The sequence below is a fragment of the Gnatocerus cornutus genome, unplaced genomic scaffold (assembly GCF_029298725.1).
Source record: "Gnatocerus cornutus isolate USDA-ARS CGAHR unplaced genomic scaffold, icGnaCorn1.1 ctg00000234.1, whole genome shotgun sequence".
NCBI lineage: Eukaryota > Metazoa > Arthropoda > Insecta > Coleoptera > Tenebrionidae > Gnatocerus > Gnatocerus cornutus.
The window spans coordinates 29,432-44,382 of NW_028275555.1; the positions used below are offsets into that span (position 1 = coordinate 29,432).

At 33.0% G+C, this 14,951-nt stretch overlaps 2 protein-coding genes across 2 annotated transcripts; both read right to left on the minus strand.

Annotated features, from left to right (window-relative positions):
• Positions 1–364: 364 nt before the first annotated feature.
• On the minus strand, positions 365–1,305 carry LOC148165720 (uncharacterized). The gene is made up of 4 exons (XM_088049682.1): positions 1,291–1,305; positions 715–840; positions 563–668; positions 365–516 (listed from the first exon to the last, which is right to left on the minus strand). The coding sequence occupies exons 1-4, from the start codon at positions 1,303–1,305 to the stop codon at positions 365–367; spliced, it is 399 nt and encodes a 132-aa protein (XP_087905808.1).
• Positions 1,306–4,000: 2,695 nt separating this feature from the next.
• LOC148165721 (alpha-tocopherol transfer protein-like) lies at positions 4,001–5,237 on the minus strand. The gene is made up of 6 exons (XM_088049680.1): positions 5,021–5,237; positions 4,829–4,976; positions 4,523–4,778; positions 4,351–4,476; positions 4,199–4,304; positions 4,001–4,152 (listed from the first exon to the last, which is right to left on the minus strand). Exons 1-6 carry the CDS (start codon positions 5,169–5,171, stop codon positions 4,001–4,003), a joined length of 939 nt encoding a protein of 312 aa, XP_087905806.1. The 5' UTR covers positions 5,172–5,237.
• Positions 5,238–14,951: the final 9,714 nt, after the last annotated feature.

Below are 14,951 nucleotides of genomic sequence, written 5' to 3' on the forward strand. Positions count from 1 at the left end.
GTTGGTAGGACCATACATATTCTTTCTAGCATTTCAAAAACTTGAATAAACATTTTGTTAATTATGTCATAAATAGACCTAATTGAACTGCCAGGACTATCAAAAACCGAGAAAATATAGTTAGATAAAGGTTTATAATGTTGGCAAAATTGCATTGCAATATCCCCAAAAATAAAAAAAACTCTGACACAAAAATGGCGCATGTGTAAAATCTAATTTCTATTTTATATTTCTTTGGGGAATTTAATTTGAAGGACTGGTAGAATTGTAAAAAGTCTCTTAGTTTATCCACCAAAAAATTTATTTCGCAGAGTTGCCAACACAAAAACGAATCGACATTCATTTATGCGTCAAACCTTGAAACCTAATCAAAGTTCAAAGTCTTGAAAGTACCACTGGCCCCAAAGATGTGATCAAATTTCATTTCCCCAATTCTCTTACTCTCGTCTGAAACAAAGTTCGACACCAAATCCTCGAGAACTCCAAGATTATTCTTCATTTCAGTACTCCACTTCTCTGAAAAAGACACTAAAAATTAAAACCAAAAATCACTAAAAATCACCATGCAGCTCTTCCAGAGAAGCGCTCAGTTCGCCGCCGTACTCCACCGGTAAGTACTTTTTATTTATGCTGGTGTGCAAAGAATCAAGATCCTTGTGCAAACTAATCTAAAACGTGACGTAATAAAATGTTGGAACAGTTTCTATGGCTTACTCTGTCCACAGTTTTTTCTTTGAAAATCTTATTTACGACTTTTGATTTCAGGGTGTTGAAGGCGACTTCAACGAAAGTTGGAGGATTCATGTACTCGACACCTCCAAATCTTGCATAAAACGCTCCCTGGAATAGTCATTTTACAGTTATTTCTACCCAAAACAAACACTCACTCAATGATTTTGACCATATGTGGTTTTTCAAAAGAATTAAAATTCAATTTTATAATTACTAATCAAAAGAACAAACACTATCATTTTTTATCATTGTCAAATCAATTTTTCCATAACTGCTTTCAAATTTTAAAATAGAATTAACAAAACAATGGCATTTAAAAAGATTTTGTAAAGTGACAAAATGTCTGCAATTTTTAAAAATCATTTTTCACATTGAATTTCTTTCATTTTATAATTATTTTTACCTAAAACACCTAAGTAATGATTTTAACCATATTTTGCTTGTTTCAAACAAACAAAATTTGATAATGACAGTAAAAGGGAATTGTCTACTAACATTAATCATTGTCAAATCATTTTTCCGTAACTGGTTGTTTCGGACTTAAAATAGAACAATTACTGCTTTTTCAGTCATCTTTTCCATTCGAAAGCTGTCAATTTCATTTGATATTGACATAAATAAATCATTTTTAATCGATAAATCAATGATTTTTACTGTTTTTGTCTAAAAACAAAACATGATGACAAAAACAAAAAATAAATATCTTTCGATTTTAGATGGCCTGAATCGATTTGATAATGACAGTTATAAGCTAATAATTAAATCAATATTAGTTTTTTCCAATAGATAAAGATAAAATTAAATGACAGGAAATCCTCTTATTTTTGTGCGGTCAATATCAATTTAATAATTATGATCTGACATTGCGATATTAGTTTGACTAGAACAAGTAGGTCAAAGCAAAGTAACGAAATAACGTTTAAAATTAACAAAATGACACAACTGATGACACTGTTACCCTTTAACTGAGCTGTCATATTGTACTGGCCCTTTAAAATTAGGAAGTTATGGTAATGAGAATGACAGCGTTAAACTTCAATTATTTATATCAAATTTGCATAAAAAACAGGAGCGTGAATTTTAATTTTAAATATCTGTCATTCTTAACGTTTTGACATTTTTAAATCATTTTCTGTCATTTTACAATTTTAGTGATTCTCAACTTTTAGACAAAGTTTTACTAATAAAGTATGCTTTTCCCATAACGTCCACAATTTTTGAAAATCTCTGTAATTTTTCACAAAATTTTGAACTTCTGTCATTTCACAGTTATTTTTACTTAAAACATATACATTTAATTCATACTTTTGACCAAATTTGGTCGTTTTAAACAATCAAAATTGTATTTGATAATGACAGTGATAAAAAAGTCCTCTTTGCTACATTTAAAAACCAAAATCACCAGTCATTTTTAATCACTGCTAAATCAATTTTTCTTTAAATGATTGTTTCAGATAACATAATAATGACAAAATTTAAATAAAATTAAAAAGAGGAAACAAAAAATAATAAAAAGTGAGAAGCTGTCAATATTATTTGATCTTTGCAATAATAAATAAATAAATTTTAGAGATAAACAAAGAATCTATTAAAGCATTGTCATCTTTCAATTTTAGTTCTATGAGCTAACTCCATCGTTGGGTTAAAAACATCGTTTAACTACGAGCTGTCATATTTCCATAGTCTTCTAGAACTAAGAAATAATTCGAATTTTGAGATAAAGTTTGATTCGATTGATAATGATAAGAACTATTGAGTCATTTATAGTTAATAAAATAACGAAACAAGGACAATTGAAAAATATTTTTTTAAATGACTGAACGTCCCGCAATTTTTAAAAATAACTGTTATTTTTCACATACATATTGTATTGAAAATAAAATTTTTACAGTTGGTTGAGAATATTATTTTAACCATTTTTTAATGTTTCGAAGAAATAAATATGTAATTAAAAGTTATGATAATGACAGAAAAAAATATTTTATAAAAATTTAGTACAAATTTTATAAATCGAATTTAATTTAATAAACTTATAGATAATTTACGCATTAAATTTCATTTTTATTTGATGAAACGGCATCGCATCTTTTTATTTTTTAAAAATTGTCAACTAAATTTGCTATTGACAAGAATAAATAAGTCATTTTAATATATCAATAAGTAATTTTTGCCATTTTGAGTATGTTTTCAAGCTTAATCTTTGTCATTTTTCAATTTTAACTTATATTTTATGGTATTTTAACAACTGACTTTTAACTGATTTTATCTCATTTAATACAAATTGATAATGACAGTGATAGTTTAATAGGTAAATTACTGTTAAAACTTGCCAACAGATAAAGATAAAATAAAATGACAGGAAATTATCTCAGTTTTGTACAATCAATATCTAATTTGGTAATTTTAACATTGCTATTCCAGATTATAATTATTTAATTTTTAAAAAATGTATAATGACAGAATAAAGGGTCATTTTTATGCGTCTTTTAATCTAAGCAGCACAAGATTTTGTTGTTTTTCAATCAAGATCATCAGGTACAATTTTCCTACAACTAATTATTTGAAATGACTTGATAATGACAGCAAAACAGTCATTCTTAAACAATTGTTGAAAGTTTTAAAAACAGAATACAAAACACAATTAAAAATCATTTACAAAGATGGATGACAGAAAAAGTCATATTTTAGTCATTGTTAGTTTACTGTTTTCAATTCAGTTTGACAGTGACATCATTAAGTCGCAATATACTTTTCAAATTCAATGTTTTAGATAGAATGACAATTCTGTATTATACTTTCAATTTGCTATATTACTGTCATTACTTTCATTTTTAATACATTTTTCTAAAATCTACATTTTTACTGATTTTCTATTTATTAATTCATTTCAAATGATTTAAACGTTTTTAGTTCAGTTGAAAAATGAAAGCAATCAGTTGATTTGAAAACAATAGAAAATAACTAAATAATGCTATTTTTCGTTATCATTTTGGATTCTTCACATGACCGTTTCAAACGCTGTCAATTCAATTTGATATTGCCAGAAATAAATGAGTCATTTGTATTTGATAAACAAATCATTTTAGGGCAAATTATAAAAAAATAACTTTCATTTTTCTATTTCTTGGGGATTTTAGTTTAGAGGATTGGTAGAATTGTAAAAAGCTCTAAGTCTAACCGCCAAAAAATTTATTTCGCAGGGTTGCCAACACAAAACCAAATCGACCTGCTGCTAAACCACATTTATTTATGCGTCAAACCTTGAAACCTAATCAAAGTTCAAAGTCTTGAAAGTACCACTGGCCCCAAAGATGTGATCAAATTTCATTTCCCCAATTCTCTTACTCTCGTCTGAAACAAAGTTCGATACCAAATCCTCGAGAACTCCAAGATTATTCTTCATTTCAGTACCCCACTTCTCTGAAAAAGACACTAAAAATTAAAACCAAAAATCACTAAAAATCACCATGCAGCTCTTCCAGAGAAGCGCTCAGTTCGCCGCCGTACTCCACCGGTAAGTACTTTTTATTTATGCTGGTGTGCAAAGAATCAAGATCCTTGTGCAAACTAATCTAAAACGTGACGTAATAAAATGTTTGAACAGTTTCTATGGCTTACTCTGTCCACAATTTTTTCTTTGAAAATCTTATTTACGACTTTTGATTTCAGGGTGTTGAAGGCGACTTCAACGAAAGTTGGAGGATTCATGTACTCGACACCTCCAAGTCTTGCATAAAACGCTCCCTGGAATAGTACCAACTAAGTGAAACTAAAGTTACTAGACAATTACCAAATATGGCTTGATCAGAGAACCGGTGACTAGCTTGACTCCCTTTAGAATGGGCTCATGTTGAATCCCTTGGATGTCATAAATCAAGCGGTAGGTCAAATTGTAGTCACATCGGAGGGCATATTCCGTCATACACAGCCCATACTTAAGACACCTGTTAAAATCCTCCACGCTCTCTATGTTCTTTTCCATGGCTTTGAACACGACGACACGTTCCAACTTGTCGGTAAGTTCAGGCAGCGGCACTATCATCATACTAAAATTCCTATATACCACCGCAGAAAAAGCATTGTAGGCAACACGTACATATTTTTAGCCTCCTCGGGGAGCATCGTCTTGACTTTCGCCATTTCCTCAGCATTGAGAGCTTTACACCCGAAATACTTATCGATTCGATCTTTGGCTTCCTCGATGCGAAATTTGGTACGAATCAAACAAATCTCCACGAAATTATCTGCGAAATTTCGACAGTTTTTGACGGTTTTCTGTTGGTATTACCTTCGAGCTCGTTGGGTAAATGAGCCTGTTGTTTCGCCCAGTCTTTAATAATCCGAACATCGCGCTTCACTTGATTCGCATCCACATTCAATGCGCTGAAAATTTTTTCTTTGGTCGCAGCGTCTGCGACACTAAATGTGGCGTTGATCATGGCGGCTTGTCAGAAAGTGACTCAAACTAAGTCGGTACGTGGAGTTAAGTAAAGCACGTAACTGATAAGTTGAGTTTGAATGTGACCGTGCGACCACGGAGTGCGATAAAAATGACGGGCAAACTCATGGGTGCCCCCATTATGTCAAACACGTCTTTTTTGCGCAGGACATGCATAAATAAAATGGGAACTCCGGGAAGTCTGGTAGATTTTCCACAATTACACATTTCCTATTTCCTTTGAGTGCTTTGTTCGTAATTCCGTGCTTCCGACGGCTCCGGTTCTCTTACTCTGTGCTTGGCGGAGGAAAAAACGAATTTTTTAATAATCATACAGTACGGTGAAATTATGCTGATGCTACAAAGCCGCAGTTTTTGCTCTCGTGATGCAATATATTGTCTTGTCTCACCAAAAAATAAAAGAAGTTTTATTTAATCAAGTCGGTTGTTTAAAGGATTCTGTAATACTAAATCTGGGACTTTTACATCGATTTTTTATTAATATAATATTTTATTTTCAATGTATCATTAAAAATCGATGATTGCGGTTTCGATGTATGCATTTTATTTTACACTCTTGATTTTGGTGATATTTCGTTTGGTTGGTTGTCAACGTATAGAACCAAAGCAAGGCGGAATTTACTTGTGTTGCGGTCTAAATAAAGAAGACTGGAATTTAATTTAAGGGAGTTATACAGGTGTCCCAGAACTCACGCCTAGCTGAAAAAGGGCGGATGCCGACAGCAATCAGGATGCCAAAAATGCAATTTGTTTTGTCCTGATGTGCATCAAAATTGAGAAATTGCTTAACGAAAATGACCAATCCCAGAAACGAAAGTACACATAATATTCATGTTGCTAGGTTTCATAATTTAATCTTAAACAGGATAAATTGATTTGGTCCGCTACATTTTTTTAACTGACGTCTAATGTCAATTTGACAAATGAAAACCACACAATGGCAGTTCTAAAAAAACCTTTTATTACAACAAGAAACAGAACAAGGCACATGGTGTAACAGTTACATCAAATACTCGAACAAACCACCATTATTTTGGACACACAGATGACCTCGTCTAACCAAACTTTAGCATGAATTTTCAATCATTTCATGCGTGATGCCATCCACAGCTCCCTGAATGCGTTGTCTGAGCTTTGCTTCAGTATTTAGCGGCACTACATAAATAACATATTTGAAGTGACCCCAGAGGAAGAAATCAGCGGCTTTCGTTGATAAGCCATTCGCAAAAATCTCTTCTGACCGGATAATCATAAGGGAATAAATGTTGAACTTTGGTACGAGTGCCTGTGATCAGTCGCGAGGATTCTTTGTACAGAAGATCTTCCGATGTCTAACTGGCGTGCCACAGTTCGGATTCTTTGCGTGGGGTCTTCATTTTCAGCAGTTCTGGCTTGACTTGGTGTTTCACCAACGTCGCGCCAATCCGACAATATCTGACCAGTCTGTCTAGCCCAAAAAATAACACAAAGAATCGTTTTGTTGTCCGGACCTGGAAAACGTTCTCGATACGTTCTTGCTACTAAAGCCGAATTTCTATCGCACTCTTTAAAAATAAGACACATTTCAAGGCATTCTGTCGCCGAGTACATCTTGAGCCTTGTTAAGATATTTGTTAATACCAAACGATGTAATGGTACGACTTTGCGATCGCGAACGGAATTTTTTCGGACATAATTTTGTTCAAACTGTACATTTTGTCACCACGACAAGTGTTGCAGTTTACACGTGTTTCCCATCTGGAGACGCTGTTCGAACCTTTTTGTTTTGGCCTGCATTCCTCTTGTCCCTTCCGGGAGCAGGTAGAACTGGAAGACGCTCTTTGCGTCCAGCCAGATGTGGTAACTTTCCATTCAATCGCGCTTCGATGACGCGTTAATTGAAATGAGCAAATTAAATGATTTAAGTTTTCAAAGACATGTAAAGCAATTGGAGTCGTAGAAGAACTACTTGCATGTAGAGCGTAGCATGATCTTCTCTTCTTTCGGATTAGCGGTTAATTAATTAAATTAATTAGTTAATCGTTTGTTCTAGTAGTTCTAATAGTGCTTGCATTGAAACCAGTAGGAAAACAGCATGGAAACAAAAGAGTACTAAGCGTGACATAAATTGCATCAGCGTAGTGCGATTACTAATTAATTAATTAGTAATTAATTCTCGTCGAATGCTTCGAAAGCTCCATTGCTGCAGGATGTATCTTTCTTACAGGTTCGCGACAAATTGTTTCGTTTGGTACGACCGTACCTCAATTGATGTAACAAAATTAATTGTAATTAATTTAATTAGATAAGCAGGGAGATCTGAGTTGAAATGTTAATTCAAAAACCACAGATTGATCGTATTGCCATTGTGGTACTCGGAGAAGATCTAATTAAGTTTAAACCTTTTTTTTTTTTTTGTAATTTTTGAGCATTGGTCGATCATCGTCAATCAATCAAAAATCAATCGAACAATTTGAAAGAGACACCAACAAAACATAAGTAAATTCGGGAGAACTTGAACAGCCAATAGGGAACAGCGTCCCCTTTGGAAGGGTAGTGCTGATTGGTCGAGAGATAGCGTCGGGTACGACCGAGCTTTTAAAAAGGGCTGAAACTGAAGATTTCGGGGGATTTTTCGATTCGATTCCATTCGGGCATTCGATTCTAAGTTCTACAGGAGACGAATTCGATTCTGTTTTCTAATTCGGACTGGTCATTCGATTCTTCTATACGAGTCGATTCATTCGATTTGTAATTGTGAAGTGTCTGTGCAATTTGCCACGTAAGTTTGATCACACTTCCTTACTTTGATTTTTGTTTGTAAATGTATCGCGAGGATGAGATTTAACCTGTTTTGGGGTCTCCCATTTAAAGCGATGACGAAATGAAACAATCAGTTAGGGTGAAGCCAACGCGAATATAATTCGTTAGATAGGGTGAAGCCTTCGAAACAATAAGCCAATAGATTTGCTAAAACCTCGAAGCGATCATAAACCTTAGTTAGGGTGAAGCCTTCGGGAAAGTTAAATAACTTAGCTAGGATGAAGCCTACGCGAAAGCTTGAGGCAATTAGGGTGAAGCCTTCGGGAAATTCATTAGCTAGGAGAACCATGCATTATCTTACGAGTACCGCCAGCTCGAGATGATGACGCCACGAATATTCGGCGCCATTTTGTACTTGCAGTGTGATGTTCTAATTCTCGTTAATTAATTCATAAATTAATTAACACAATAATTTTAATTTCACAATTTCCGTGCAGTCGTCAGAACTATGAGTTCTGTTTTTTTTTTTTTTTGATTCAACAATCAAAATTTATTCTGAGACTAATTTCTCTTGTCTCATTTCCATTGATTCCCTCCATTTTATGCTCCTTCTGAGTGCGAGGCGATCAATAATAAATGATCAAATTCTATTCTAGCGTTCACAAGAATTTCGATTCCAGCTTTTCTCTAACAATGCATCTGACGCTATGAATATTTTGATTTGTCAAACAATCGTACGCTAAGGCGTTTGACTTGAGCTTGCTCGTCAGTTTTACTCGATTTTATTGACTTCTGACCCACTACAATAGAGAGAATTAATCGATTACCATGTAATTCCAATCAAAGACAATTTTTTCCTAGAACTTGTCACCAAGGTGCAATTCTAGATGCATTAATTGAGACCGGATTAATCAGCGCTGCTTAGCAAGTCCGATAGTCTCCATGTTAAAACGCATTCATAGTCAAAATATTTGACTACAACTTTATTTTGTGCATTTTGATCCTGAATCAAACAACACCTAAACCTAATGGCACTAAAAGGTTCTGCACAGTTGTGAGCGTACAGGTCCGAGCCTCTGATTGCCGCCTTACGTATCTTCTGGCCAACCGTTTACTCTTTAGCCGCCTCTGATTGCCGCCACTGGCCGCCTCAGACTGCCGCTACTGGCCGCCGCTTATTGCCGCCGCCACACCGTGTCGCTTTGCCAGGCGAAAAACTGAACATCCCAATAATCAGTACCTTAATGTTACGCGAAAGCTGTAACTCCTTTGCACATCCACAAAATGCGAAACTTTCCAAAACTCTATTGTAGTACAATTTCAAATTTATTCAATTTGATTCTAATTAATAATCAATTTCAAGTGTCTTTCTGACACGGCAATTTTCCACGACTGTACACGTGATTAATTCAATTTAATCTAATTTTGACTTTCGAAGTCCGATTCTGTTTGAGTCTCTTGCAAATCCATTTGCAGATTTAATTCCATTCGAGACCAAACCAAATTCTATTTTTTTTTTCTCAAAGTTTTAATTTAACTTCATATACTTTGAGGATTGAACATTGCAAGTCACACGATGCTCTGATATTCCAGAGAAGGCGATTGCGACTGAAAACACACGCAGAACGAGGAAAAAAAGGGCTAAATGAGCAATAACATAAAACTCTTAAGTTCCTAACCGTTCTAAATTTCTAAGAATTGCGACAGAGTGGTGTCTCCGACAAAGCGTTTAATTTGAAACAGTTCAAAATAATTGACGGCCAAAACTCAAATCATTTTGATTTGATTTTGTTAATAAACAATAATTGAAAGAATTTCTTTGTGTTTCATTTGTCTTGTAAACTGCGGCCTCACTGAATTTGGGGTTATACAACATAAATGATTTAGAATTTGATTCTAAATTTTTTTTTTCTTTCTTTCTGAGCAAAAACACAACGTACATTTGGGTCCATTCCAACCAAAATTTCAACCATCTTTTATCAACCACATCATCAACAAACATCCAAGACGGCAGCTTCAGAACGTTTACAAATGGTGCCGTGATCAGGATTTCAAAGGGTCACAAGTTAGGGCATCAGGTGTCAAACCCACCAGTTTTTTGGAAATAAAAATAAAACTACAAGACGGCCTATTAAATTCTTTACAACACCAACCAGGAAACCAGCAAGTGAGGGAAACCGAAAGAAACGCCGTTGACACACTCCACTTGGCTTTCCACTGTGTCAATTCTCCTGCCGCCGTGTCACTTGTCATTCATCGCTCGTCAACCAGTGGTCTTCAACCCTCTAGTCAATCCCTAAAGTACGCTGAGCCGTTTCTGCACATATATGTCATGCCAATTGATAGTGTGGCCCCTATTTTAGTGTTAACGATTATACATGAATGACCAGTGTATTGTATTGTGTTAGTAAAATTCATTAAAGTTGGTACTAATTGGAGTGTTTTGAAGAAGAGGAGGATATTGTGTCAAACGTCAATAAGTCAAAATAAATTTGTTTACACTAACCTACAAACTTAAATTTTTGAACTTCGCTGGCTCTTAAAAAGTGCACTGTAAATTGAAAGTACTTGGCAAAACACTAAAAAAGAGATACCGGTCATTTCTTACACTGGTGCGTAAGTTGCCATTGAAGACTTCGCAATGATAGACATCTATGCTGTATGCTTATTATTTATAAACTACAAGAAAAGTGGTGTTTGGCCTTTGACGACAGTTCATTGCCAAAAATTTAACAATACTAGAATTTGAAGATTCTTTCAGAGTTTGACATAAGTAGGGCATTTGGTCATAAAGTTTGTAATGTGTGCTTAATTTACGCAAATGCAGTACGGTTGCAAACATTCATGAAGTAAAATCAGACAGTTTCCAGCTAGAGTGGTTAAGGTTAAAGCTAATTTATCAAATTTTGAATTTACTACTTCTTTGTGGACGCGTAGGCCAAAATTTCGGTTAAGATTTCATTCAAGTTTCACTTGCATCACTTCTCTTGTCGTCTTCAATCCTTTAATTAGGTGATTAAGCATTCGTGTTTCAAAAACACAATAGTAAACTGCTAGTCGGTGAGATTCTATTACTTCGCTGTTAAAGAAACCACTTATTTAACAACATCCCAATTTTTAAGGCAATAACCTCATATTTTCGGAAGAAATCAACAGTTTTTAATGTTATTCCAACGCGAGAGTTGAGACTAATATTACTAGAGGATGAAAAAGTGATGGTGGGGATGTTTTAACAAGGGCGCCATGTTGGAAATAGTCTTTCTTGAAATGTATGCAACCAAATTTGATTCAATGTACTGATTAAACAATTTATTTCCATGTTTTTAAAGATACGGCTCAACGACATCAATAGACAGTTTCATTTTAAATTGTCTGGGGAAAGTTTTAGACAAAAATGAACCAAAATTGATTTATTTAAACACCAGTAATAATGAATTCAATCAATTTGATATCACTTTTATTCTTTCTATTGAAAGTAGTTCAAATTTTATGCAAAGTTTTGGTCTACAGCATGTACAAATTAAACAATAAACAAAAAAATAATTTTTTTTTCGTAATTTAAGAAGACCTGTGTATCATCATAATTGTTGCGATTCATTTGTTTTGCTACCAATTTTTAAATCAAGCTTATGACTTTGTAAGTATTAAACTTTTTTGTTTTCAAAACGAAATACTTTACACTGCCCTTGAGTATTAAAATAACAGAGGAACCACGCTTATGGGAATTTTGTAACCGCCAGTATGTGGTAAGGAAGTGGTGCCACCTTTCTTTAAGAGTTCCACACTACCATCAAAATTACAGTTCCTTGCTACGAACGAAGTTTCTTTACAGGTTGGTGATAGTGGTAATATGATATCATGTTGGGTTGAGATAGGTTCAGGTCAGATAAACAGTTTGGATTGAATTTCGTAGAATATATCGTTTCAACAAACGAATATTCGCAAGAAGTAAAACAATTTCGGAATACGTAGGTTTTTATTTTTCAAACTATGAAGTACCTACAAGAAAATACAAATTGCGCTAAACAGACATAATATAATTTACCTAATTAATAAATTGACAATTGACAATTGAGAAATTGCCATAAAAGTGAAAATGTCTCAGAAAACAATATATTCTATTCAAACATATTATATAAACATAACATATAATAATAAACAAATTATTAGCTATTAGTTAAGATATAGCACATAAAAGTCTTTTTAAAAAATTGCTGTTATGTATGCGAAAGAGTTTTCAATTTTCGTTTGCTCTGTTTGACATTTTTTACATTTACGTTCAGCAGTTTATTAACATTAAATAATTTAGTTCTAATTAAATTGTCGATTAAATATTGTCTATGCGTTGAACAACCTTCGTATTGCAATATCCATTGCGCTACTTTTTGATGATCATAAATAACAGATAATATGGTATTTTTGATGGAAGAAAGGTGAGGTCTTTCAAAGAAAGTCCCTTGAAATATTTTTAAGCAAATAAAGACTATTTGAAAAGTTTCATCTTTTGGTCTTTTCAAATATTCAATGTGAGGTCTCTCAGAATAATCGCGTTTTAATGTTAAAATTTCAATTGGAACAATGTCTTCACCATCATCTCGTAGTAACGAACTTTTACAATTGGTACATTTGAATTTTTTGATTGTCTTACAACAAACGTAACCTGTAAAATAATTTACCGAGTTAGTTTCTAATGTAGGATTGGTCAAAATTTTTTCACTGACGGTTACTTCAACAGGAGGCATTAAAGGAGATGTGGATGACATCTCGGAGAAAGTCTCTTTAGTACTTAAATTTTGATTTTCCATTTTTAATAAATCATTATCAATTGAGGTAGAAATGTAGTGATCTTCATCTATTTCGCAATTTGATAACTCGGTCGATTTTTCTAACGCAGTAGATATAATGCCTTGCAATGCTAATCTAAAATGTCTAACAGACGGATTAGGATCGTAACCTCTTCTTTGACGAATTTGGGAAAAAAGATTTTCTATCGGATCTTGATTTAATCGATTCGTTAACAAATACGGAAAATTTTCTTTATTATCTCTCCACAAATTTAAAATGGCATTAATTGTTTGCACAAGACCATTGAAACAAAAGGGTTTATATTTTTGGACTGCCCAAGATTTTATCCATTCCACGGAGTCTAATAAATTTTTTTCGATTTGAGGATTATCATCGGAGATGGCACATTTATTGGGATTTTTGTGATATTTTAATTTAGAATTAAGGTTGTCAAATAGATTGTTAATTTTTAATAAAAACTCTGCTGTGTTATTACATGTCGAAGAATTAATTTCTTTTGTTTCAATGCATGTGGACATTGCAGCGTAAAATTTTTGACTGAAAATTTGTGTTGCCAAAGAAACATTCATTTTTTGAAAATTGTTTGGAGCAATATGCTTTTCTGTTATTTTTGTGATTGGATTTGATATTTTATTTTTGCAAATATTGTACGTAGCCACAATGTCTTTCCATGAAATTACTTTTTTGTCACAAATAATATCCCGTGCCAATAAAACATTTCTTACATTTTTAAATAAATGCGGAATATCAAAAATTGCTAAAATTTTGCATTCATTGTAAATAAAATATGGATTTTCTGAAGTTACGTTTAAAAGGTTATACAAACCCCTATTGTTACCTCCTTGATCACATACACAGACTTTAACATTTAACTCTACATTCTTTAATTGATCCAAACATTGAAGTAAGATTTGTTTTAAATTGGTTGCATGTATTGGACCGTTAGAAACAAAATAGGCGAGTGGCATTTTCCAATTGTCATACAATCCTCGAGCCATAAAAGTTAGCACATGATTACCATATTCTTTGGACCTACCAAAATCACCAAAATCATGAAAACCCTCGATTATATCAAACTTTTCATTATAGTCTAAATGCTTTTTTATGGAAACTTCATCAAAAAGCAACACACATTGCCTCTCTTTTGCACTCATTGATTTTATTTTTATACTCAATGACACTGCTTAAATCCAATTAACTCAAAACTAATGTAAAAAGAACGAATTTTTGTGAGCGCAAAAGTTTGCATCAAAGTTGGCGGTCAATAAATTTATGATTTATGATCTGCATAATAATTTCTTTTATTTAATTGTTTTTTCTTGATATAGTTTAAATATTTATTACAATAAATTTAATGCGTTAATATCATAAACCTCTTATCTATATTTTTTAATTATTTTTCGAATTGACATATTGTGGTTGTACGTGATACGAAGGTAAAAGGTAAAAAAATTGTTTTGTACTTTGTTTTAGATCACAAAACATCAACTTTCAAAAAGGGCAGATAAAATTAGTTTGAATTTATCGGGCAGTGTCATAATTAGTATAATATTTTTTTAAGTTTATTTAAATTAAACAAAATATTGAACTGTTTATCAATTGTTGATAAAAAATAATAATGAATTTAATGATTTATAGACATGTTTCTTTTCAAAAAACAACAGTTTTATTTACTTATGTTGTATGCACCCCCTTATTAGTAGGCAACCCCCATTTACACTATGCCCAAAACACAGCATTTGGCTATTTCCAATATGGCGCTCTTCCATAAACAGTTTTGGTTACCCCCTCTACCATCTTTTCATCCTCTAGTAATATTAGTTTCAACTCTCTGCCTCCAGACCAGTCCCACGCGGCCTTGTGATTGGTCAACTTTGTCATGTTTTTTCTCAGTTTCTGTTGAAGTTGGAACTTTTTTTTCAGCAATTTACACATTCACAGCTTTTTCCGATATGCCCGGTTTTCGACTAGGCATGAGTTCTGGGACACCCTGTACTTTAGAATTTTGTTTATTCTTATTAATCTCGAATTTGTTATTTTTTTATAATTTATTTACTTATTATTTTGTCTATTAAATAAGGTTTCTATTTATTTTTGTTTTTCACAATAAACTATGCTATACCTATTGTGTTTTTTATTTACTATTTTTCAAAATCGATGTTTTCATCGATGTAAGTGTGCTCTTGTTGAATTTGAGTTCAACATCGATTTT

What these genes read in the sequence shown, in the direction of transcription:
- LOC148165720 (XM_088049682.1), bottom strand. An exon ending in AAGAAAAAACTGTGGACAGA is followed by an intron (nt 669 to 714) that starts GTAAGCCATAGA and finishes GTCACGTTTTAG; the next exon opens with ATTAGTTTGCACAAGGATCT. An exon ending in TTCTCTGGAAGAGCTGCATG is followed by an intron (nt 517 to 562) that starts GTGATTTTTAGT and finishes TGTCTTTTTCAG; the next exon opens with AGAAGTGGAGTACTGAAATG.
- LOC148165721 (XM_088049680.1), bottom strand. Translation starts at nt 5,171, where the DNA reads ATGATCAACGCCACATTTAGTGTCGCAGACGCTGCGACCAAAGAAAAA. An exon ending in TTTACCCAACGAGCTCGAAG is followed by an intron (nt 4,977 to 5,020) that starts GTAATACCAACA and finishes GAAATTTCGCAG; the next exon opens with ATAATTTCGTGGAGATTTGT. An exon ending in CCCGAGGAGGCTAAAAATAT is followed by an intron (nt 4,779 to 4,828) that starts GTACGTGTTGCC and finishes TAGGAATTTTAG; the next exon opens with TATGATGATAGTGCCGCTGC.